The sequence below is a fragment of the Chenopodium quinoa genome, unplaced genomic scaffold (genome assembly GCF_001683475.1).
Source record: "Chenopodium quinoa cultivar QQ74 unplaced genomic scaffold, ASM168347v1, whole genome shotgun sequence".
Taxonomy (NCBI): Eukaryota; Viridiplantae; Streptophyta; class Magnoliopsida; order Caryophyllales; family Amaranthaceae; genus Chenopodium; species Chenopodium quinoa.
Window position 1 is genome coordinate 72,753 of NW_018745388.1, and position 25,783 is coordinate 98,535.

Below are 25,783 nucleotides of genomic sequence, written 5' to 3' on the forward strand. Positions count from 1 at the left end.
TTTGTGTTATCATTCATATTTATTTTATATTATAAAAATTCATTATAAAATATAATAATCTCTTATGAACTTTGTTATATCCCAATGCCTATTATTTTAACATAATAACCTTTATGTATTTTTGGGTTAATTATCTTCTTATGTCATAACTCATAGGTTTTTGTTTTTTAATGATGTTCTTTGGTATTATACTAGCTATTTTGCTGATGTAGTAAACAATAAAAATTCAAATTTGCAATATACGTATGAAAGGGACGAAAATTATGGAAACATTAATTTCATTTATGAGATACGAGTTACTTTTTTTGTAAATCTCTTGAATCTCTCCTCTAAGGGCTAGGGTTTTACTATGTTTATGGAACATACGATATCAACTTAATCCATATTATGAACCTATAACGGTTAGTAACAGAGAGGAAATGAAAGTCTTTGTGACTTTTTCCATCTAAAGCTTAATGAGACTCTAAAAACAAAAATTGTAATATTGAATTGCAGATTAGAGAATATGATAATTATTATATAATTCACGAAATTCTTAAGAAAATATCTTTTATTTATGATGCATAGTGAGCATTATACATATGCAACTACTACCATAATTCCCCCCAGTAATTTACGCTGTTAAGTTCCTCCTAAAAATATGCACTTGAGAATTGCAACTTTTTGGAAGGAAAAAAACAAAGGCACCATATAACAAAAGAAGACGCCTTGTTAATTTGTTATACAATAATCAGTCTGATTAGTTTGCACTCTCAGTTCTGAGAAAGAATCAATTAAAACAAAAATGTTCCAGCCATTTAAAGCCTCAAACAAAAATGATACATATGGCATAATTATTGCATTATTGACTAGATAATCACAATAAGAAGATATAACTATAAATATTGTACTGTACTACTGTGTCTTTATTTTTACTTTTGTGATAATTGAACATAAGACTACAGTATGACCTTTGTGATGCTTTACGGGCCTCAAACAAGCTATAGGTGCTTCATAGGTGATTTAAGGGAGGTGATGATGCTCTTGTTACTGAAGAAAAAGTCTAGAGCTTGTGAGCTTCCTGGGGTATCCGCAGCTCCTCACAGTCTTCAACCACCACCTATTTGTAATCATGTGAACAAATTAAAACTTACTCCTATTAACAAAGCTTACAATTATCTAACAAAACAAATAAAATTACCTGGTAGTTTTGACCGTTGCATGTGTACCTGACCAGCAGTTTCTTATGTTCTCCTGGACATGGGTCACAAAACCCCATAATACCTGATTTCTTCACACCTTCATGAAGCTGTGCCGAAAGGAAAATTAACCAAGTACTTCGATAGCAATATTCACACACAAGTACAAAACCACAATGCATGTCATTGGGTTAAGGCAAGAAAATTATAATAAGACATTGAAGACAAGGCAGGCAATGTTTGGCCTCGATTCCAATTAACCTGGCAGGCATTCAAATCTATCTCACCTAAACATTTCTCATATCATAGTTGAAGCTTAGAAACCTGAACATAGTCAAAACAAATATTTTGAACTGCCATTACAATTTACAAATAATTTGAGTGCTCAAACATCTGTTTTGAGTTTGTTGATTTGCCTTATCATTATAATTGACAAATCAATCTTTGCAGCTCAAAAATTTAAAGGAAAAAATAGACGGAAAAGCCAAGGAATATCAAAATTCAAATTGAAATACAAGAAATTGCATGCTTTCATAAGAAACTAACAGGGATCATACCTGTAGTTGCCCCAAATCATTAACCAAGAAATTCAGAGGTATAGTAACATCAATAACTTGTGAAGCCAATTCATCACTTGATTTTTCCACATCATCCAGCTTTTTCAGAGCTTTTGCACTTCCATAAACTGCTTTTGTGATGATCAATCCACCAATTTCAATTTGTTTATTCATCTTTCTATTGGCCACATTTTCTAACAGCTGCTGAGCCTTTGCTGCTGCTACTCTAGCTTCACGAACCTAGATCAAAGTGTTGGGGATAAAGTGATTGCCAGACATATATCATAATCTCATAGATGGCAGAGATTTCAAGTCCCAACTCCAAACACATAAACACTTCCCTGTTCAAAACGTTAAAAAAGAAATTTGGAAAGGGAAAAGAAATGGCAGAAAAACATGATCATATTCCCCGAGCAAACATTAGTCACTTAATGTATGGAATTAGAGGGGAAGAAGTTGTACATACTTAAGATTGATCAGGGAAAAAAAAAAGGTGGACTGTTTCAGAAAATATTCCTAAGATTTATTTTCTAATCCAACAAGGTTTAAATTAATGGGACACTTCTCTACATTAATTTTAAGAAGAAAAATACAGAGTACAATATTATCATAGGAGACTCTATAAAAAAATCCAGAAACTACATCAACAGTTTTCTATAACAGGCTAATAAATCATCAGTGTTCTACTTGTAGCTACAATGGCAACCCTTTGGCCTCCTTTTTTTTGATAGTAAGCATGAATTGTATGCATTCAGAAGTAACACAGTTCAAGTAGCATATATAATTATGTTATACCTGCCCTGAGGTTTTCTCCATGATTTCTACTGCCTTGTGCTTCTCTCGTTTAAGGTAATAAGGTTTGGCAACAAATTTCTGCAAAACAAAGTATAAATAATAACATATCGCTTAGCATCACTAGTTTACTTCTGCAAGACAGGCGTAAAAGTACTGCTGGCTGTCTGCCTAATTGATCAAAAGTATTTCCCTCTTTTGGGAAGAGCTATAAAGAATGGTGATGCAAATATAAATTAACCTCAAGCCACCTTACAAGTTAGTAAGTTACCACTAAGCTAATTGTCATTCACTTATATAATCTCATTATAAATTAATGTAATAAGGTGACACCCCCCAAAAAAAAAAGACCATAATCCCATACAATTCTTGAGGAGTACAAAACCTATGTAACATTTGCTTGCATCAAAATGTGTGAAAAGTACTTCCATGGGTCCACAACAGGTTGTGAATTACTCTCCCCCCCCCCCCCTCCCTCCGTCCCCAATTAGATTTCTCATTTGGGTTGGACACGAATATTGAGGGGAGACATTGTAGTGAGGTTATGGTAATGCAAATATGTTGTTTAGAAGTAAATAAAAAAAATAAAATAAAAACGATTGAAAAATTAAAGGGTTAAAGATGTGATGTTTAAAAGTTTGAAATGATTATTAACAAGGAAAATTTGACAGAACGACCTCTGGCAGCAGAACCATAAACAATTTTTATTTTAAGATGCAACCTTACTCCATTTTTCCACAAACCCTTTTTTGACATTGACTCTCACGTGACCGTCATGTGCCTCTTCTCATCTCCATCTTCTTCTTCTTCATTGCACTCCAAATCTTCATCTTTAGTTCATCATTGTCATTACATTGGAAGTAGCCATTCCTCAAATTAAATGCTCCCTCCTCCTTGCACCATCTTTACAATAATATAGTGTCATATAATTCATCACGGTTTTCAAGCAATTAGGGACATGTAGGTGGGTTTCTCAAGTAAGTTTGTCGTATGATAAAAATCCATCCCGTGCTTGTTATAATCATCTTCCCATCACTGGTAATATCTCTCTTGAAAGTTAAGGCTTGGGAGGGATGATACCTTGAGATTGAGGGCCCTTCTCAATTATGAGGTAAATTTGATGTGAGAAAACGAAGCAACAATTTTGGGGTAAAGCTAATGTCAAAAGTGAATTGATAAAAATATTGGCATTCAAAGCAACAATTTTGGGGTTTGTGTGAATTATTTGTGGTTAAAGGGTTGTAATTAGGGAAAAATAGAGTTGGATTGAAAAGAAAAGAACGTTGAAAAGGGATTGTAGAGAGTAGATACATCCTTTAATGGCTAAAAGCTTTGGGCATTCAAAGCAACAATTTTGGGGTTTGTGTGAATTTTTTGTGGTCAAATGGTTGGAGAAACTTGGAGCGATCACCACTAATTGGAAAATTCATGAAATGCAATTCGAGATAGCCGATACTCCAGTACTTTTGAAGGGTGATCCAACTTTAGAGAAAACCCAAATTTCTCTAAAAGCCATGATCCATGCTATATGCAAGCAAGGGAGTGGGGTTTTGATTGAAGTCAACCAAATGGAGATGGGAAGTATCAAGAAGGAGAAAAGGGACCCGTCGGATTTTGTGAGAAGGGTCTGGAGTATGGAGTATGGGATGGTTTTTAAGATGCCGCAAGGTGGTGAGGGGGCATGAACACGCCATCACATTAAAGGGAGGGAGTGATCCAGTTAGTGTGAGGCTATACCGATACCCCCAAGTCCACAACGACGAGATCGAGAATCTCATAAGCGAGGTGCTAGAAGCCGGAATAATAAGACCTTACATTAGTCCTTTTTCAAGCCCAGTGCTCCTAGTCAAGAAGAAAGATGAGTCATGGCGTTTTTACATCGACTATAGGGCTCTAAACAAAGCAACGGTACCGGATAAATATTCCATACCGGTGATTGATGAGCTCCTTGATGAGTTACATGGAGCAAGGGTGTTTTCGAAACTCGATTTAAAATCGGGGTACCATCAAATTAGAGTATGTCCATAAAACGGCTTTTCATACACATGAAGGACATTACGAGTTTCTAGTAATGCCCTTCGAGTTAACAAATGCACCGGCTACTTCTCAATCTCTCATGAATGAGATCTTTAGGCCCTTTCTACGCAAGTTCGTTTTGGTCTTCTTTGATGATATACTGGAGTATAGCAAGATGAAATGGAGCATGCAAGTCACTTGAAGCAAGTAATGGAGAGACACTGACTACTCACAAGTTGTATGACAAGAAATGTGAGTTTGGAAGAAAACAAGTAGCTTATTTGGTCAAGCAATTTCAAGCCAAGGTGTTGCAATGGATGATGAAAAGATTAGAGCCATTGTGGATTGGCCAACCAATAAATTTAAGGGAGTTGAGACTTGAGAGGCTAACAGGCTATTATGGAAAATTTGTGGCCCAATATCTCTGTTACTCGGACACGGCATTTTTGCTGTCATACCCGGGTCGTACACAGATCTGGGTATGAAATCCGTTCCGGACTCACCATCTAGCCCTCGGGTACGGCTATTCACAGTAGCCAATGAAGAAAAGAAGCCTCTAGAGAGAGAGCAAAGAGGGAAGAACGAAGAAAGCGGTCATTAAAGGAAGATGAAGGGTTTTAAGTATTTCTTTACCTTTATTTTATTTTTTTTGAGGAATAACTTTATTTAAAAAAGCTTTCTGACTTCCCAAGAAAGAGAGATGTACTGCACATTTATTTTAAAAAAAAGGCTTTGGAGTTTGCCAAGAAATTGGTACATAAAAGTTGTGGTACTTATTTTCTTTAATAATAAAATCTGGTTAGCTTCCCAACCAAGCTTTTACAAGATTTTATAATGTTTAAATTAAATATTATATTATTTATTTTAGTTATTTAAAAGAAATGTATCAAAATTTATATTGAATAAATATAGACTCAAAAGATTTGTGATGTGTGCCAAATAAAAAATACTCCCTCCGTTTCTTATTTCTTGCAACATTTGCCATTTATGGAAGGTTCACATTTCTTGCAACAAATGTTTATTTTCCTTAATTAGTATATTTTAGTAGGTCAATTTACCTTTTTACCCTTGTTTATGTATCATTAAAATGGTAATTGCCCCTTACTAATTCATAATGAGATTATTAAGTCTTCATCATTAACTAACCATTCCCACCAAAAAAATCAGAACCCTTTTATCTCCCCTCTATTTGTATCCTACTGATTGAAGAACAAAATTCTTCATCTTCCCAACCACCTCATTCAATTCATCTCCAGATTTTTCACCTACCTACAATTACTCCATGGCTTCACCGTCTCTCTCATCTCCCTTTAAATTCGACACTTTCTCTCCCCTGTTTTTTTGGAACCCTAGTTCTTGTGCTGTGATTCGCCGCTTTCTCCTTGTTCCTAAATTTCCACCTTATCCCCCTTCAAGATCTACCTTTTTTCCTCTACTACGAACATGAGTTCCTCTGAAAAAAACGACCCTTCCTTGTTTTGCTTTGAGAATCTCCCCCCTGAATCACCAAAGGATGACCTCCCTCCAGGTGCGACTCGATACATCTGTGAGAGAGGTTCTGGGAAGATAAAACCCTTGCGCCGTGCTCGGATAAGGGCGCTTTCTTGTAGGGTTCGTCGTGGTGCCTTCTGATGAAGAGAGTGAGGTCCAGTCTGAATTGGCCGGGAAAACCTCCAAAAACCCTATTGAGGTTACAGATCTGGAAGAGGAAACTAAAGGGCAGGGATCTGTGAAGGGGGAAGGTGTTGGGTCTTCCAAAGGGGTGGTCATTGAGTCCCCTGTAAAGGCGGCAGTCGAAGGTGGTAAGTCGGTGACAGCCAAACAGCAGAAGAAAGGATCCCTCTCAGGGATGAAAAGGGTAAGATCTGGGCTGCCTGTTGATCCTGAGCTTCTCTGTGATGAGGATTACATGGATTTTCGGAGGGATATGCACCCTGAGTGGTTCTCTGCCAATTAACCCTGCAGCGTATAACCTTTCTTCTCCTCAAATCATCTTTATTTTGTCCTCCATTTGTGTTATTGTTGCTGGTTTACTTGTGTTTTGAGTCCCTATATCATTGTTGTGTATACAAGGAATGTTGTTATTTCTGTGTTGGATTTGTATGTGTTGTGTTTAACTGTGTGTGCATATGGCTTGTGGTACTCTCTGTGTTGGTTGTTGTGTGATGCCTTTAGTTTTGGTTTCATAATGGCCATGGGTTTGTTTAGTTGATGAATGATGCAGTGTTATGTTGGTTATGTTGGTAAGACTGTTATTTGCACAAAGCTTGTGGTACTCTCTGTGTTGGTTGTTCTGTGTTGCCTTGAATGTTCCACTACTGGTGAGGCTGTGTTGTTCTTGAGTTTATATTACTAAGAGTCCCACTCTTATGCACATTGACAGCCCTATGGAATATCATTGTGCATATATGTCTGTGTTTCAGCAACCCCCCTAACATCTTATTGTGTTATGCCTACCCACTGAATTTGTTTGTCATGCTATTCTGTTGCCTATTGAAGAGTTGGAGTTATGAGTCCCAACCTAGGTATTGTGTGACTATGCCTTATTAGATTGAGCCATGTGATGAAGGGACTCATTTGAATAGCAGTTGCTAGTGGTAGCATTGCTCCAAGGCCACTGGTGTTGAGGTAACAACCCTAGCTAAACTGAGTGATGTACACATACCCTTGCTGATGGTCTTTCAATCTTAGGTTTTTTCCATGCATGCATTGATATTAAAGTAAAAAACATCTTACCATTTACTCTAGAGTGTTCAAAATAGAAATCCCCTTACTTTACATTACTGCCTTGCATCTGTTGCATTTGGTTAATTAAAATACACATAACCTAAGCATTACATACTAATACTAATAACATGTAAATAACTTTGAGAAATTCTTACCTAAGTCACCAAAATACTAAGAAGGTTATGTGTGGCAGTCATACATACTTGTAAGGGAGTTAACATTCCTTTGTCCGTAGTCAGCATCAACTTCCATGTGTAGTTCTTCTGCTCCATTTGTTGTTGGGATGAACATTGTGTCTAGATAATTGACTGCATCATGTATCAATTGCCTAGGCACATGTAAGTGTTTACGTAGTACACCTAACTTCTCAAGCTTCTTCTTATTCATATGAGGAGGTGAGAAGTTGTTTCCTCCCTGTTTTTCAAGGACCTTGATCATGACTGACTGTAATGTGAGTCATATGTACTTGTTTGCTTTTACCTCAAAAGCATTATATGCATTGGTAACCTCTTTGATTAAATCATCCAAAGTTGTGGGGAATGATTGATATTGCAGGGACTGAATGACTTTAAACAATCCTAGGTCTAAAACATTCAAGTCAGGAAACTGAGCTGATTGATAAACCATTTCAATATTAAAACCATTAGCATGACAAGCACCAACAAATTCTTCATCTTTAGGGATTTGATGAGGCCTTGCATTGTCCCATTGAATTTTCACATTTTTAGGGCCTGGCCATTGTTGGTGTATTGCTGGTATGATGTGCTCCATTAGCATTTGTTTGATTGCATCCTTGTTGACATTCAGTACAACCTTTGTTTCCAATGTACCAGCTTCTCTGTTTTTGCTCTTTTTCTTTGCCATCTGTTTTATCACAAATAGAAAGATACCATACTTTCCATCATGCAAAAGAGTCCCATCTCTTGCATATATTGGTTTCCCAATCATAGCCATGAACATGGCCTTGATCTTAAACCTCTTACTCTGTTGGCACCTGTATGGATCTTCCTCAGGAGGTAGAATTTTCTGGTTTCAGGGTTCAAGTAGAACCATTTTTCATCTATGTGAATGACTTCTTGCATGTCAACAAACTTTGGGTCCCCTTGAGTTGGAATTGGGTTTATATGACTTAAAACCCACTTCAACCTTGCCACCTTATGATTGGATTTCAATGCAGAATGGTTTGTGCTTGTGTGTGTCCTCAGTCTTCCTTTCTACCTTAATCTGTGAATTGTTGAATGTGAAACATTCAGTGCACCTGCATAGCTTCTCTCTGTTGTTCTTTTGTATAATGGCACAGATTGCAACCATTCATCAAAGTACTCTTTGGGTTTTGGACCAGTCCTTCCCAATTTTTTTGATCTGACATCAATGACATTCCCCTGGGCCATTTGTTTTTTAATGTCTGCATACAATCTTGACATTGTTGATCTGTGAATGTCATGCTCTCTTGCTTGCTGTGATAAAAAACCCCTTGGCAGATCTCCTCCTTGCATTTTTAACGGAATGGCATCCACTATTTGCCTCTTGTGTTCAATGGTGAGGTCCCTCCTCTTCTCTCCTTGTTGCTGTGTCTGTTGATTGTGTAAAATCTGAGAGTATGCCCACTCTGCAGCATACTCATCCTCTGACTAGACAGTGATGAGTCACTTGATAAAACTTCTTGTTCTTCTCCTAGCAACTGCTCTAATGAAAAAAAATCTTCCATATCCGTTTCAAGTAACAGATATTACCTTGTTCTAAACCAGGTATGGCGATGGTGATGATGGTGAGGAAGTAACTTTTTGGACAACTCAAACGGAACCAGCTTTTGGAAGAATTCTGAATGATGCCGCTGCCCCTAATTTAGCACTAATTAGTTTTAGGAAGTATTTTGGTTGTATTTATGGTAGTTTAAGAACTTTTGTAGTGCTAACTTTTGCTGAATTTAAAGCTCAAATGTATTCATTAGGTGGTTAGGTGGTAGTTGAAAATGGTGGTGTATGACAATTATGAAACTTAGCTTGGAGATGTGAACTATTTATACCCCCTCTTCCTTGGGGAAAAAGTAAGAGGAGGGAAAAATTTAGTCCCTAAAAACTGAATTTTTAAAATTTGGTGAAAATTTGGGAGGGAAAAGTACACCCTCCCAAAAATCTGCCCATGTGAAACTTTAAAAAAAAAGGGTGGTCCCTTATACTTCCCTCCATTTTAAAACTTAATCACATGCTATTAACCCTACCTTTATTCCCTTAAAAATTTTGATTTGGGAATTGTGCTACCCCCCTTTGTTGCAAGAAATAAGAAACGGAGGGAGTAAATAAAAACGTTTTTCTTACAGAATTGATGTTTTTTTTTTTCCTTAAAGAATTTATTGTCATATCTGTCCAAAGTTAAGACGTTGTCCCCGTTTTCTAAATTTATTTAAATGACGTATCAGACACTCGGATCCGTACTAATATCGGATACATGTACCCGTGTCAAATGTAACATAGCCCAATATGCAGAAATAGCTAGCCTTCTTACTTTACAATTAAAGAAAGATGCTTATGGGTAGACGGAAGAGACTAATCTTGCATTTCAGAATTAAATGTGGCAATGACAACGGCTCCCGTGCTAGTTATGCTGAATTTTCACAAAGAATTTGTAGTGGAGACTGACGCATCTGGATTTGGGTTAGGCGTCGTACTTATGCAAGAGGGTCGCCCCGTGGCATACTTTAGCAACTTGTTGGAAAGTCGAGCTTAAGCAAAATCCATTAACAAAAAAGAGTTAATGGCTACACGTTTAGCCATCGAGAAATGAAAGCAATATTTACTTGGGCGACATTTCATTGTAAGAATCGACCAACAAAGCTTACGATACATCACTCAACAATGTGAGGTGGGAAGTGAACACCAACAATGGATGAGGAAATTGGTCGGGTTTGATTTCGAGGTGCAATACCGACCCGTTGCTTCCAATCGGGTAACAGATCTGTCCCGGAAGGGTAGTAAGGTGACACAACTTAGGTCCATGGTCCATTGGTCCACACTAGGTAGTTAACCAGCATGAGTTAGAGGAAGTACCAGAGAAAGATACGTGGATGAAGAGTATTAAGGCCGCCATAGAGCCCAATTCAAATGGGCCCAATGGGTTTTCAATTGAGGGAAATAAGCTCTTATACAAAGGGAGGATTGTTTATCTAAGCAGTCCAAGATCACTCCCATTCTGCTACATCAATACCACGGCACACCGGTGGGCGTCCATGAAGGGGAGGTCAAAACTTACCTCTGAGCGCCGGCCGGCCGACAGGTACTGGCCGAGAATGAGGAAGGCGATCGGAGGGTATATTCGCCGTTGTGAAGTGTGTCAGCAGAGTAAGGTGGCGCAGCGCTCCCCCTCGGGTTGCTCCGGCCACTATCGGTGCACTGACGGCGGTGTGGGAAGACATCTCCAAGGATTTTGTGGAGGGCCTTCCTCTATCCAAGGGAATTGACACCGTTCTCGTGTTTGTGGATCATTTCTCCAAATACGGCCATTTCTTAAGGCTTAAATACCCCTTTAACGCTCTCAAGGTGGCTGATCTTTTTGTTAAGAAAATCGTAAGGCTTCATGGTTTTCCCTCGAGTATCGTTTCGAATTGCGATCGAGTGTTCATGAGTCACTTTTGGAAAGAGCATTTTCGGTTACAGGGAACCCGACTAAAGCGCAACACAACTTATCACTCGTAATCTGACGGTCACGAAGAAATCGTCGACAAAATCCTTCCCCTGTCCTTTCAGATGAAAGAAATCGTCGACAAAGATGAAAGAAATTACCACCAAAGGGGTGGGCTTAGTGGCTGAGATGGCAGACTTAACACCTCCCCACATTTAGCAACCAAGGTGTCACCGTTCAAGGTAGTATTGGAGAGATCCGCCCAAGCAGTGGCGAGTTGGTAATGGGCAAATCCCAATTGATGCGTTGGAAGAAATGCTCCAAGAGTGGAATTTTATGCTGGATGAGTTGAGGCTAAATTTGAGCTCAACAGGTAATGAAGAAGTATGCGGATCAGAAGAGAGGACGAGGTATTCTTAAAGTTGCAGTCGTACCGGCAATGTTCCCTCACAAAGCGGTTGTACGAGAAGCTGGCCACCACGGGCCGTTCAAAGTGGTTCAGAGAATTGGAAAGGTGGCGTATAAATTGTTGTTGCCACTGTCCTCTAAGACATACCCAGTCTTTCATGTTTCACAACTTAAGAGGGCTCTAGGTGACATTCCTATCAATTCAACGGTTATCATCAGAATTAGAGCTTGTGGTTGAGCCTGAAGAGCTAATAGATGTTAGACGCAAGGGAAGCCAAGGATCACTATGCTTGGAGGTGCCGATTAAGTGGAAAGGCCTGCGAGAATTCAAAGCAACTTGGGAAGAGTTCGAATTGATCAACGATTTCCATCCTTCCACCTTGAGGACAAGGTGAAACTTAAAGGGGCGGAGAGAAGTGAAATATGTGATGGACTGATTTCGGGGCTTGAGTCAGGAAGGTCAAACACCGATCTTGGTTTATTCGAGGCGCGGGAAGAAGGGAAACGTGAAACAGCAACATGAGCAAGGACAAGGTAGTCAAGGCTAACAAGACAAAATCAATTAAAGAACAATTAGAGAAAGCAAGCAACAAGTCTTTACTTTGTCTAGGATTGGTTTTGCTAAATTAGCTAAGTATCACGAGTACTAGTTGAAGCTTGAGTATAAGTATGTAGTAACTTTAGTAGTAAAGGTATCTAGAAAATTAGAGTGAAAACACGTGAGAGTTGTAGCCTAAAGCTATTGTAAGATTCATAACCTAAAATTATGACTTTTGACCCTCAATCAATCAAATATTCAAGCTTTTAGCCTAAAAATTATTATTACCTGGGCTTATTTTCATTAAGTAGAATTCAGTCCACAACAAATTTATATGTATCAACCCGAGGGATTTAAGGTTGAAGGTAAAGAGAATTAGGTATGTCGCTTAAGGAAATCACTTTATGGATTAAAGCAATCTCCTCGAAAGGGGTACAAGCGATTTGATTCTTTTATGTTAAAACAAGGATTTTTCGGAAGTAGTTACGATTGTTGTGTATACATTCGCAAAATTTGCAGAGGTGATTATATTTATCTCCAATTGTATTTAGACGACATGCTTATTGCTTCAAAAGGCAAGGTGAAGATAGATAGGTTAAAAATTCAGCTCGGTAAAGAGTTCAAGACTAAAGACTTGGGAGCTACAAAGAAAATACTGAGTATGGAGGTTAGAAGAGAGAGATCAAAGCGGAAATTGTTCTTGAGCCAAAAAGGCTACATTCAGCGGGTTTGGGATGAAAGTGCCAAGTCAGTGGTGACATGGCTCCACATTTCAAGCTTTCTAGTAAACAATCTCCCACTATAGCTGAAGATAAGGCATACATGGATAATGTACCTTATGCTAGTGCAATAGGCAATTTATTGTACGCTATGGTATGTACACGTCCAGACGTTTCACAACAGTTAGTGTTGTAATTAGGTTCATGGCAAACCCTGATAAATCACATTGGGAAGCAATGAAATGGATTTTAAGGTACTTAAAAGGTACCATTGACATAAGTTTATGCTTTGGTCAGTGGAGGATCAACATTGACGCCCGGGGGGGCACGTCCTTTATATGTGTATATATATTATAATCTGTATAAATGTTAAGTGTCTCCAGCATTGCTTCAGTGGTAAGGGAGTTGGATGGGTGAATTATGTGTCTTCAAGTACAGGGTTCAAGACCCCTTAGCATCATTTTTTTTGCTTTGAACCCAAATGAATTTCCACTTTCCTCCTATTTAATTAACAAAAGGATAAGCTATTACTATCTTTTCATGATAAATTTCTTTTTTCCGTTTTCACACTTTTTATAAAACAGTCCTTATTAATATGACATACTCTCTTCGTTATATTTTATTCATTTTTCTCATTTTCATCACATAATATTTATTGCATTTATTTGGCCATTATTAAATCTTGTTTATAATCGTATGAAAATTTACACTGAAATAAATACAAAAAATCATACTCCAACTGTGTTTAAATAAATGAAACATTTTGACTTTTTGTACAATTCATCTAATTCACTTTAGCTAATATTTATGATTTATACATAACAATAAATATAGTCATGTGGGTACTTGGTGGAATCGTCAAATTTATTACTATAATATTCAATTGTTATAAGTTAAATTATTAAAGATATATATTTTTAGTCAAAGTTTTACGTTAGCATATGTGCCATAAGTGCACAAGGAAAAATTTATACCAAAGTTTTCGGTATAAATTCATATGCAACTTTGACAAAATAAAAAATAAACAGGTGGAAAGTTTATAATAGTATAATCGATATCCACAATATAATTGAATTATTTGTAAAAAAAAAAAAAAAATTATTTTAAAAAAATTATTTAAAAAAAAAAATACACTTGTCAATATAAATGTTTGAATGTGATTGTTAATTATTATACGACTACACAACGCATTATATCCATGTTTGGCTGATTAATTATGTTACGTTACAACAATGTTATACTTTTTCGTTTTATTATTGTCTAGTGCTACCCCTACTTCGGATTCCTAGAGATACATGTCATATAAGTGGCTTTGTTGACACGGATTATGCTGGAGATTTAGATAGAAGACAATCTAGTGGTTATGTGTTTAAAATACATGGTGCTCCATTTAGTTGGCGATCAATGTTACGAGCTACAGTGGCTCTATCTACGATAGAAGTCGGCTATGGCATAAGGAGTTAAGGAAGCAATGTGGTTACGGGGACTTCTAGAGGATTTGGGGTTGAAGTAGGATAGTGTGAACCTAAACTGTGACAATCAACTTAGCCAAGAACCAGGTTCATCATGCTTGTACCAAACATACATATGTAAAGTATCATTTTGAACGAATGTCATAGAGAAAGGTAGTATTTCTCTTGTAAAACTGCATACAATTGTAGACATGTAAACAAAAGTTGAGTCAGGAAGCAAGTTCCAATATTGTTTGGAGTTGCTTAACATTGTCCCATGTTAGGTTACATGGAGAAATAAATGGAACTACGATTGGTTTGATCCCGATCAAGCGTAAGTAGGCAGTCATTGTAAAAATGCTGCAAACGGATACGGATAACTAAAATTTGTTCGTCTAAAATTTGAATGTTGTCTAATTTTGAACGAGGTGGAGTATTGTGAGAAATTTAAGGAAAGAATAGGATGAGAGCAATATAAGGAGGATAATAGGGATGTTTACCTTTGTTTAGTTATTGCTAATTAGAGGAAACAATATTCGTGATTGTTAGAGAAACAATGTAAACCATTGTTTAATTAGCCTTGTATTCATTATAAATGTGTAGTATCATAATGCATAAAAGAATTCAATCATTTCACTTCATAAGTTTATTATTTACCATTGTGAGGTATCGGTTTCATATTATCTAGTAGAAGCCACATTTTCGCTGCTAGTCTATCCAATGTTAATGAGAAAAAATTGTTATTTCAGAACGTTCCTTAGGCCCTTAGGGGAGTGATGATCAATGAATGAGATCATACCCTATGTTTTTTTGCTTTAATATTATTTGTGTTGCATTGTTAGGACACTATGAGTTTATTGTGTCGCTACTTATTATAAAGCCTCAATCGACCCTTACCTTCGCTCTTGTCACCAATTGGAAAGAGTGCCACTTCTAAAATAAAGCGTTTTCCTGTGTTGCTAAGTGCACACAAGCCCATTTCCATACAAGGCTTGCACCCTTGCAACAAATAGGTAAGAGTGCACCAAACAATCCAGTGTCTATCCTTTCCCAGATTTACCGACCCTTCAAATGATATCAAGATTGAATATGTATGGTTGAGAAAAGTGAAGAATCTGTCAACAGCCATATCTTTAAAGGGCCCTTATAACCCCCATACACTTTGCAGCCCCTCCTCCCTCCTCTTCCCCCTCTTACACACGCACACACACAACAATGGATCTCTGAAACTGTGTGTGGGTCAAGAAATAAAAACCATAATGGGACAAAAATTAGTGTAACAGCCAAAGTCAACTCTGCATATACATTTGAGCTGTTGCTGACATTAATCGGGTACATAAGAAGCAGATGGTGCTTATCATAGGCAAGACTTTGCACAAAATGCGGTGAACAATGAAGTCTGAACAGAAGACCAAAGTTTTTAACATTTTTGTCGTACCTCACCATCAACCCCTCCCAGCATGGATTGTTGTTTGCTTTATTTTAGACTTTCAGAGCAATATTTATAAAACTTACTATACTAATTCAAATATGGATATCTCACAAATTTATCCCAAAAAAGGACGTCTAACTTACCTTAAGTACGAAATAAAGGGATGTCGGAATAGCAAATGCCCCTGCTGCAAAAAAAGGATTTATATACCTGGAAAGCAAAATCTGCAAGCAAAATTCATCCCATAACAGAGATCCATAAGCTAAAATGAAAAATAGAAACTGAAGATGAAAAAAAAAAAGGGAAAAGCGATAATCAATATTGACAACCTTGCATATTCTGACAGAAAGTATATAACCACTTCTACTGGCCTCTTAACATACACATAATTTATGCAAGAAAATTAATGATAAAATTGCTCAATCCTTGTAATCATGTGCACCACAAGAACAAGGAGGCATTGAACCTTGAACCTCTAGACTTTGTTCAATAAGTAAAATGCAACACATTCTACATTGGATTATGTGTGATGCAACAAAAAAATAACATCCATGCAAACAAGAAATCTAAAAATATAAATTAAGTTGAGAACAGCACTAACAGGAACTATTAACTTTTGACCACCGCGATGCAACTCAAACTTCCAAAAGACACCCTACGAATAAGAAAAGAAAAGATCATTAATAACAAAAATTGATGCATTTTAATGAGAAGCAGAAGCTAATGATTATATATATATATATATATATATATATATATATATACACATTTAAAATAAGAAGGATGAGAAGGATTTTTTGTGCATATATTTTGTTCATAATGTGCACATTTTCTAGTTTTCTAGAAAAATCAAAATCTTTATTAGTTCAAAAATCAGTTTTGCACATTTAGTGAAAAAAAATATGCATATTTAGTGAAAAACTCATGCACATTTCATCCTTTTCATTCTTCTCATTTTAAGAAACTTCTTATATATTAATGATAAATAAAAACTTCCTCTGTTTCTTTTTATTTTTATTTGCATCACTTTCCTAAAACGAAAGTCTTAAATTAGTTGTATCACTTTCCTTTTTCGTTAATAAACTCTCTCTATCTCTCTCCTATCGCATGGGTCTATCCCCCCCCCCCCCTAATTATCTCTATCTCTCTCATCTCCGAAAATTGCCTAGGAATCTGCAATTTGCAAAGTGATGCAACTAAAAAAAACGGAGGAGTAACAATAATGATAACAATAATCCAATGTATCAATTCAATAATAATATAATTATAACAATGAAAAAAAGGCACCAAGAGACTGTTTGATAGATAACGGGGAAGGCAATGTATAAGAAAGCTCTAAGGCGCTCTAACGCAAGAGGGAATCTGTTGTGATAAGGTGCACCTCCTCTATTTGAAGTTTTGAACTATTAAAATTAAATTAACTGAATAAGTGCGCCTCACATGCGCCAAATTACCAATGCCTTGCCAAACCAAGTTAAGAGCTTACCCCTTAGCGCCTTGTGCCTTACCTTAGGCGTGCTTTTTTAAACGCTGAGGGAAGGTCTAAATGATCGTTTTGTCCAATCAATCAACTAGGATAGCAGGAATTGAGTGTTGTCAATCGCAAACAAGAAGATGCACAATAGTGCGGTTTTGTGTTTGGTTTTACTCCCTAAACTCATGATAAATAATTATAACCTAACGTCTTATATAGGTTTAGATGAAATGATTAATTCCCTAAATATAAAACCAAGATAACAAAACCAATTATTCTATCTTACTCGTTTAACAAAAATCACAATAAAATCTAAAATATCATAACATAAAATTACAGAGAAATTCTCTTTAGTACACACAAGTTTTTTAATTTTCTCTTAGGTGAACGTTAAAAATTTAAATTATCTTTAATAATCACGAAATATTAGTATAAATAAACTATAACCTTAATAATATATTTTTATTAAAATCATTAACTAGGGTTAGTTTTTTAAAATTTTGTAATAATTAAATAGTTTTTAAAATATTAAAAAAAAACCACCACCATTACTTCCCACAGCCAGCGCTAAAGCTAAACCCCCTTCCCCGTGCAACCCTCTGAAGCACCCAACCCCCCTTCCTCAAAACCCTCTCCCTCTCCTCCCCCACTATAAACCCCTAAATCTGCCCCCACCCCCCCCCACACCCTCGAGAAATTTTAAATAACCCACATAGAACTCCGACAAATTCTTCGGCGTCTTCTCTCTCCTCGAACGAGTCAAAATCAGCGCCGATAGTGAGTAGTTGAATCGGCGGTTAGAGTTGAACCGAAGCTTGAAGATGAAAGAACCTAGTGTGAACTCTCGGGGGCGTTGGGGGAGGGAGGCGGGCGGCAAGGGAGGGAAGAGAGGACAGCGACTGGTTCGAGCAGGGGAGGGTGGCTGATTTCAGCGTGCTTCTTGGCAGGGGGAGGGGGGCTTCGGCAAGGGAGGAAAGGGTAAAGGTTCTATATTTTTGTTCGTTTATCGCTTTAATTTTTAATAAATTATTATTATAATACCAATCAAAATCATTTTTAAAACTATTTAATTTTTTTTTTTAAAAAAAAAAAAAAAAACTAACCATGGTCAAACCGAGTAACAAATGTCATCATTGGATTAATAACAATAGTTCATGATTACCAAAGATAATTGAAATTTTTGCTTATCACCAAAGAGAAAATTAAAAATCTTGTAAGTACCAAAGAGAATTTCCCAAAATTATAACTTAAAATGAATAACTAACCGATAAATCCCATAAAATCTAAAACTCTAAATAACCTTAATCTAAGTCTTGATAATTATCGATTGCACGGAACTTAAATACTCACGCTTAGATCTAAAATGTATTGAACGAACCCGTATAAAAACTCGTTTTTTATCTTAATCTGTAAAATTGAATATGTAGGACATTGTTTGGTCGGCAAATGAGCTTAAGAGAGAGAAGAGGCAGAGAAGGAACTGAGGAAGTGTAGCTATTCTCTAGATTTGGCAAGCACGTGATATTTGATGAAGATTTTTGGCTAACCTAAAAATTTATCCAATTTGTTTGTATTATAAGAGTCCAAATCATCAATGATAAAGTCGCAAACCACTATGTTACTTATTAAATAAGAATTTATTTTCATTAAATAAGGTGAATAATTAATGGAGGGGACAAAAAGTTCACCATAAATAACAAAGTAAATAGGTCAAAAAAGCAACTTCTATCAGCATCCTTAATTATCAACTTGTTCAATTGTGGGGCTTTATGTTGCAGCGCAAGGACTATTGATGGCTACAATATATTTCCTTTTTTTTTAGATGTATCATTTTTTATATTATGGACTTGTAGGCAATTTTTGGAGTGGAGAAAGATGGAGAGAAAAAATAAAGAAGGCTCATGTGATATGGGAGGGATAGAGAAAATTTATTAGTTTAAAAGGAAGTGATGCATCTAAATTGAAAGTTCCATTTGTGGACAGTGATGCATTTAATAAAAAAAACGGACGAAGTATTAAGATAAGGTCAAAGAAAAATTAGGAGCAGCTAGGGTATATTGATGATGGCTCATAGAGCTAACTACCACTATGTAGAGCTTGACATTCAAGCAATTGAGGACGTAACAAAGATCAACAATTACAAACTTGGATGCGTTCCTATAGATCTATTGTAGGAAGATCTTACTTGGCTTCATTCCACTTTTACTTCATTCTCCGCGTCTCATGTAGATAGTATAGGTAATACCGCAATACAGTTGCTAATTTCATAGCAACAGTTATTCCTAGTAATGGGGAAAAGTGGCTTTGTCGAGGTCTTTCACATTATCTCTTTGTATTGACTGGTTTGTCAATCAGTTGTTGGCTCACACGACTAACTATTAGCACAACTCTTTTATTGACTCCCTGAGTCGTTAAACTTCAAATTAAACATAAATTGGCTACTAGAAATTGATAAGGTCAGCTAATAAACTGATCTAAGTCATCCAACTCTTTGAATTCTGACTATAAAAGCTGGAGAATAAGGTGAATTAATCAGCATATTCATTTTGGCTAAGAAAACTGGCTAAATAAGGCTGTTTAAACAAATTATAGCTAAATGCCAAAGGCTGAATTCTAGACAAACACCATTTGTTAAACAAAACTAAAATGAAATAAAAAGAAGGAAATTTTAGATTTTAACACCACATAAAAACCCGAAAATGGTTTTTAACACCTCCATAAAAAAAAATAAAAAATTAAAAAATTGATTTTAACACCACACAAACTAACAAAAAATGGGTATTACCACCACTTTACGGATTCCTAAACGGATTTAGTTAAGTGCCACGTGTCTCTTTCTTATTGGCAAAAAAAAATAAAAAAACCTAAAACTACCCAGCCCCACCACCGCGCCACCACCGCCTAACCACCAACCCACCCCTACCCTCCCAAAAACCACCACCAGCGACGCCTTCGCTCACCCAACCCAGCTGAACCCTCCCCCTCCCTTTCCCGCAACCGCTTCGCCCCCAAAAACGACCAAACCCAAAACCCTCCTTCCCTAATACGGTCACGATTCCGGCCAGAAATGGCCGACATCGGCCGATCAAGGCAACTCAGTCCCAAAACCGGCCGATTTCGGCCATTTGTGGCCGGAATCACGACCGTATTAGGGAAGGAGATTTTGGGTTTGGTCGTTTTTGGGGGCGAAGCCATTACGGGAAAGGGAGGGGGAGGGTTCACCTGGGTTAGGGGTGCGAAGGTGTCACCGGTTGTGGTTTCGGGGAGGGCAGGGGTAGGTCGGTGGTAGGCGGTGGTGGGGCTGGGGTAGTTTTAGGGTTTTTTTATTTTATTTTTTTAAAAAAAAATTATTTTTTTTAAACAACTAAAATGGTGACACATGTTACTGTGGACCCCACTTAATGGAATTTTTGGACGGAATCGTTAAGTGGTGGTAATACCCATTTTTTGTTAGTTTGTGTGGTGTTAAAATCAATTTTTTTTTATGGAGGTGTTAAAAACCATTTTTGGGTTTTTGTGTGGTGTTAAAAGCTAAAATTTCCTTAAAAAAAAATTCTATCAGCCATTTCAACCACACCTAGTATAGACCTCATTGTAAAACTGTCAATCAACAAAGTTAACTTATAATTGTCAGGGGAAACCAAAAGGTAGCATAACAATTGAGACAAAAGTCAAAGCCAATAATTATTTCAGTTTCTCATAATGCTACAAATGAACAGAACAGTCTAAGCCCATATAGAAGACCGTAGTTACCTGAATTCCTATAGAATACAACATCCGCACTGTGCTGAAATCAGATATTCTACGTCCCCCACCAATTTCGAACTCAAGAGCATTGCTACAGAGAAGAAATTCAATTCAAAAGCCAAACGTAGCACACCAAACGCACAAGTACAAAGTATATACTTGCAAATTTGAAAGAAATGGTTCGACAAAGGGCTCATCACAAACAGGATGTATGTAACAAAATATTTCCTCTGTTTTCTAATAATTGCCGCACATCCTTGGCATGCTGTTTGAGGAAGTAATTAGAGAAGGTAAACAGACATATTAATTAAATAAAATTAAACCGCAATAACCTAACAATTTCCTCTTATCGGTGGTAAAATTATTATTAGTAATTCCCATTTACCTTCCCTAATTTCTTCATTAACATGCAATGTAGCAAAGGAGAAAGTATATATAGTAACAATTAATCAGTCAAAAGTGTGAATTTTTATAATTTAACGGACAAACCTTCCTAATCTGCCTGTTATACGCCCATGAGACTTAGATGAAAAGCGGTGTGTATAATGAGCTGATGCCCCAAAAGAGCTGGTGCCAAACTGCAGCAGTGAAAACATCATAGAATAATATATCCACAACTAATCAGTAAATATAAGCTAAATTAAGGAAACATATTTCATTGCTACCAAACAATAATTTCTTTAATACTAACTTTCCTCAATAGAATTTTGGTACCTTTATCTCTCCAGCAACAGATATTTTCTCTTCTTTCTTCTGCCATCCAACAGCAATAGATGATTCTGTACCCAGAAGAAGTTGTATCTGAAATGACAGTTAAGCAAATTCAAATATTATATTACCAGCTGCAAAGAGAATCAGGAGATTTCAGAGTACTGTAGAGCTCATTTTTAGCCATGTTCTCTACAAATAAACAAGTAGAAATAATGTTCAGAAAATTTTAAAAGTACTAGTAAAAATCAGTTTTGATCAATTATCAGTAACCTCGTACAACAAAAATAGTTTCAATCAATTAACACCAGACTCAATAAGTAAAAAAAAGTTTTAGCCAACAAAAGCAGTTTAATCAGTTATTATAAATTAAGTCCAGTAATATTTCCTGTCAAAAAAAAGTCCAGTGATATTTTGGTAAAAAGAAAAGGGCCTTTTGTCAAGATGATGCGTAAACAACATGTAAACAACAATGTGTACAACATGATATGAAAGTTGTGAAGACTGCATATGACCATTGATGACTACAAGCATATGGATCCATAACAAAGGCAAACATGTATCTCCCCTTCACATTTTCCTTTTTATTCTATTTTTGAACGTGCTATTGTGATGACAGAGATTTACATTGCCATTTGAAGTCTGAGACAGTTGGCGAGTCCATAAATTAGAAAGATTGATAGATCCATCCTTTAGTGACATTGCAAGTCCCGCAGTGGCAGAGGAGTGAGGTGATAAGTGGCTGTAGGAAAACATAAGCAGTTTTAACTCTTGGATAAGTAAAAACTTGACAATCAAGAAGTGTAGAGAAAAGGGGTGCCACACTAGCAAAATCAGCATGATAAAATTAAATTACAAAAATAGATACAAGTTAGATACCGTGTCGTTTCAATACCAATAATTGAACGCAAACCAGCAGATGCCATGAGTTCAATGGAAGCAACTGATGATATCTGGTGTTTAAGTACAGCAGTGGCAGCACCACCGCCTGAGTTGCCTGTAACAGCTAAGTTCCCACCAATAGCAACTGCAATGCGTTTGGACATTTGAGATTGGACCTCACTGGCCATGGCCATTCTGGCATTTACAAGTGCAGGTACCATTATAAGATCAATGAGTGGCATTTTAACAGTATTAAATATTAGTTTTTTCTGCAAAAGCAGTGATACAATCACACATGGAAAAAATTACATGTAATAAGGGGGAAAATAAAAATCAAATGGCATACCCTTTCATAATGCCATCACCCTCACAAAAGTCTGGCAATGACAAATTGGCCATAATAGAACCAGTAGGTCGGATATGGGCCAGCTTTTCCTGTTCCTTTCTGCGACGTAACTTTTCAAGTTCTTCTTTTATTTCTTCAGCTTTATTTAGCTTTGGTCCAAGTTCTAGACCAGAGTTTAAACCTTCCATACCATAGATATCATATATCATTCTTTTGTTCTCATCTGAGAGTATTTCATATGCCTCACATATCCGCTGAAAATTCTCTGTAGCAATTTCTTTCATCTGAAAGGAGCAGGGGAAGGAAATTAAGTGTCGAGAAAACTTTAAGCATTTGCACCTCAAAAAATAATTATCAAATAGACATACATGTAGGGAAAAACACCTTAGCTATAGAAGTTCAAACATCATATCCAGAAAATGAAATCTTAAAATGCAAAGACTTACATAATTATAAAACTCCTAACCATCAGAGAAGAATTAGCTTTTTTTCTAGGACTTATGATAAGCTGTTTTACATACTAATACATATGACTCACTGATCTTCAATTACGACATCTTGCACAAGTATCTCTTTATCCAAAGGGCATGAACTTCGTGGAGATTAGCACATTGATCTTGGACCTTCAATAGCCATACATAAAAGTTGAAGGCCAAAGATTAATAGATCACAGACTGCTTAAAGAAAACTTCCATTAAAGCACTTTAAAAAGCAAAGATGCTCAAGGTGATCATCTTTTTTTATAGAGTCCGTGCAAAGGAATAGGACCATAAGGACTATAGCATTGAAATAATGTACCTATCTAAGGTCGAGTGTAAGCAAAAAGTCCATCAAATATTTAAGATTACCATGTGCTACTTCCCAGATGCAATGGAAATAGCTAACTCCAACAAGAATATGTTGCACTTAATCAATATGAAGTCCATTTCCTCTTGAGGAAAAAAAAAAAAAAAAAACCTTCCCCAAAAAAATCAAAACAAAAAAATTCCTAGTATTGTTAGATTTAAAAAAAACATATGTACAAGATCTAATTACTCCATAGAATGTACAAAGACTTCACAATAAGATTTATGTACGTCAAGGTACGGGGTCGTGGTGTCCGCTATGAAGACTAAAATACCTCATCCTTCAAATATAGAATTGAGGAAATTAAAAAAGTCAATCGATTTGCAAAAAAAGGGGATTAAACAATCAGCAAAGAATAAAAAAAGTTCAACAATCAATTACTTAAATTATGTCCACAAATAAATATACTACCTCCGTTTCAAATAATTTGCAACGATTAGACATTTTTTCTCTCTACTTTATATCAAATCGTTGCAAATAATATGTAACGGAGGTAGTATTACATTATTTTATTTATGTCAATGAGTACAATCAATTAATAAATAAAAATATAAATTTCCAATCATTCAATAAATTTATACAATAAAAATCATCTCCAATTAAGTTCAATAACTAATAGAGATGTCATTTTTCCATAATTCATTAGCTTAAATTATGATAAGCCAATAAATTAGTAGTTTTGATACTTATTAATATTAGTATCAATGTTTATACATTAACGCGGAAATACAGATATACTACCTTTATTTGAAATTTAGTCACAAAAGAAGACGATATTAAACACCGTAATCACTCACTGTTGTTGTTGTTAGTCGGGGTGCCAAGCCCAACTATCAATCTCACCCTTTCATATTTGTGAATTATTATATCTATTTTTACATGTAATATTTTGTACTTAATATCTAAATCCTTATTGTATACTTATGATAAAATCATATTAGGTGGTTAATATTAGCAATAGTATTATTTAAACAAAGACATTCAACAAAAGGTTGGAAAAGTAGGATTTACCTATATTTCTTTAGCAAATGGTTATTCACCTTACAGCTTATTAGACTTTATCATGACTTAATTTAGAAATAATTTGAACTTGAGTAACCCTGAACTTATCTAAGCTGAACTTTTTTTCCCCAAGATAAGTGAGAATAAGGTGAACAAAATAGGGCAATATTTGAATTATGTAATTAAAAGACTCAATCAGGTACCTAACTTTGTAGACTAATGCACTCTTCCAAAGCTAAAATCTATTTCATGAGCTATAAGTAACAGCATGAAGCTTGGAGAGATTAAACAGAAAATGCTCCATCGAGCAGGAATTTCAGTACAATCCCAAAGCTTGGAGGGTGTTTTGTACGGAGCCCCACAAAGTCAATGGCCACATTCTGTACCCAATAACCTATCTTACTCGCGCTGACTCCATAACAATGGCTACATTCTGTATCAGTAACCACCGTCTTTATTTTGAATTAGGGGAAAATTGATCACCAACTGCAACTCCTCATTAATTTTAACAATATCTACACTAAAAAAAATCAATTCAAATTGCAAATTAATTAAATGTGACCCAACAAAAGACACAAACACTAACCGCTTCCCTTCAAATTTCAGAAGAAATTAGGGGCGCAACAATAAGAATATGACCAAAATAATTATTCATCGGAATATGAACTGCTTAAACAAAACAATCAGCACATAGAAGATATTGATAAATTTCCAAGATTCAATACATAAGTATTATGAAACAGTAACTAGTCCATCAAAATCATATAGTTTGTGGACCAATTCAAATTCAAATTCAAATAAACAAAAAAAAAGGGAAAAGAGAGAAAAGATGAGTACATGAGAAGCTTGGTATTTGTCAGGATGATAGACCTGAGCCCACTGGCGATAAGCTTTGCGGATTTGTTCGGTAGAAGCATCTGGGGAGATGTTAAGCAAAGCATAGAGCTCTCTGTTCGGAATACCTTCGTCTTTTTCCTCCATTGATGTGTGTTTCGATAGATTCTAAACCAAACCCAGGGTTCTACCAGGGTTTTTATTTTTATGTTGACCCTTTTCCAAGGAAGGTCCTGTTGCTTCTTGAATTGAATTAGTTTAGCATAGCGCTAAAACCAGACCTAACTAGGTCATACAATTATACAAATGGTGTTTTTAATTTTTTCATTAGATATGCAGATAATATAATGCAACAAATATTACTCGTATAATGCAATAAATATTACTTGTGTATCAACTAGTATTGGTTTCTTTCCTCAAAGCCTTCACATTTTGGCGTAAATGGATTTGATTTGATCTAATAAAAGCTCTTGCTATCTTAATAGCTTTCAAAAAAAAAAAGCAACTA

The 25,783-nt window shown here is 36.1% G+C and overlaps 1 protein-coding gene across 2 annotated transcripts; it reads right to left on the bottom strand.

The window, feature by feature from the left end:
• Positions 1-773: 773 nt before the first annotated feature.
• On the bottom strand, positions 774-25,559 carry LOC110712869 (chaperone protein dnaJ 13-like). Of its 2 annotated transcripts, XM_021891319.1 has the most exons (13): positions 25,279-25,558; positions 22,594-22,877; positions 22,245-22,442; positions 21,993-22,107; positions 21,372-21,458; positions 21,147-21,235; positions 20,664-20,748; positions 16,038-16,091; positions 15,580-15,660; positions 2,531-2,608; positions 1,736-1,975; positions 1,181-1,288; positions 774-1,099 (listed from the first exon to the last, which is right to left on the bottom strand). In XM_021891319.1, exons 1-13 carry the CDS (start codon positions 25,420-25,422, stop codon positions 1,043-1,045), a joined length of 1,620 nt encoding a protein of 539 aa, XP_021747011.1. In that variant the 5' UTR covers positions 25,423-25,558; the 3' UTR covers positions 774-1,042. The 2 variants fall into 2 exon arrangements, with proteins under 2 accessions (XP_021747011.1, XP_021747012.1); XM_021891320.1 differs by lacking the exon at positions 16,038-16,091 and having other exon boundaries at positions 25,279-25,559.
• Between the last annotated feature and the right edge of the window lie 224 nt (positions 25,560-25,783).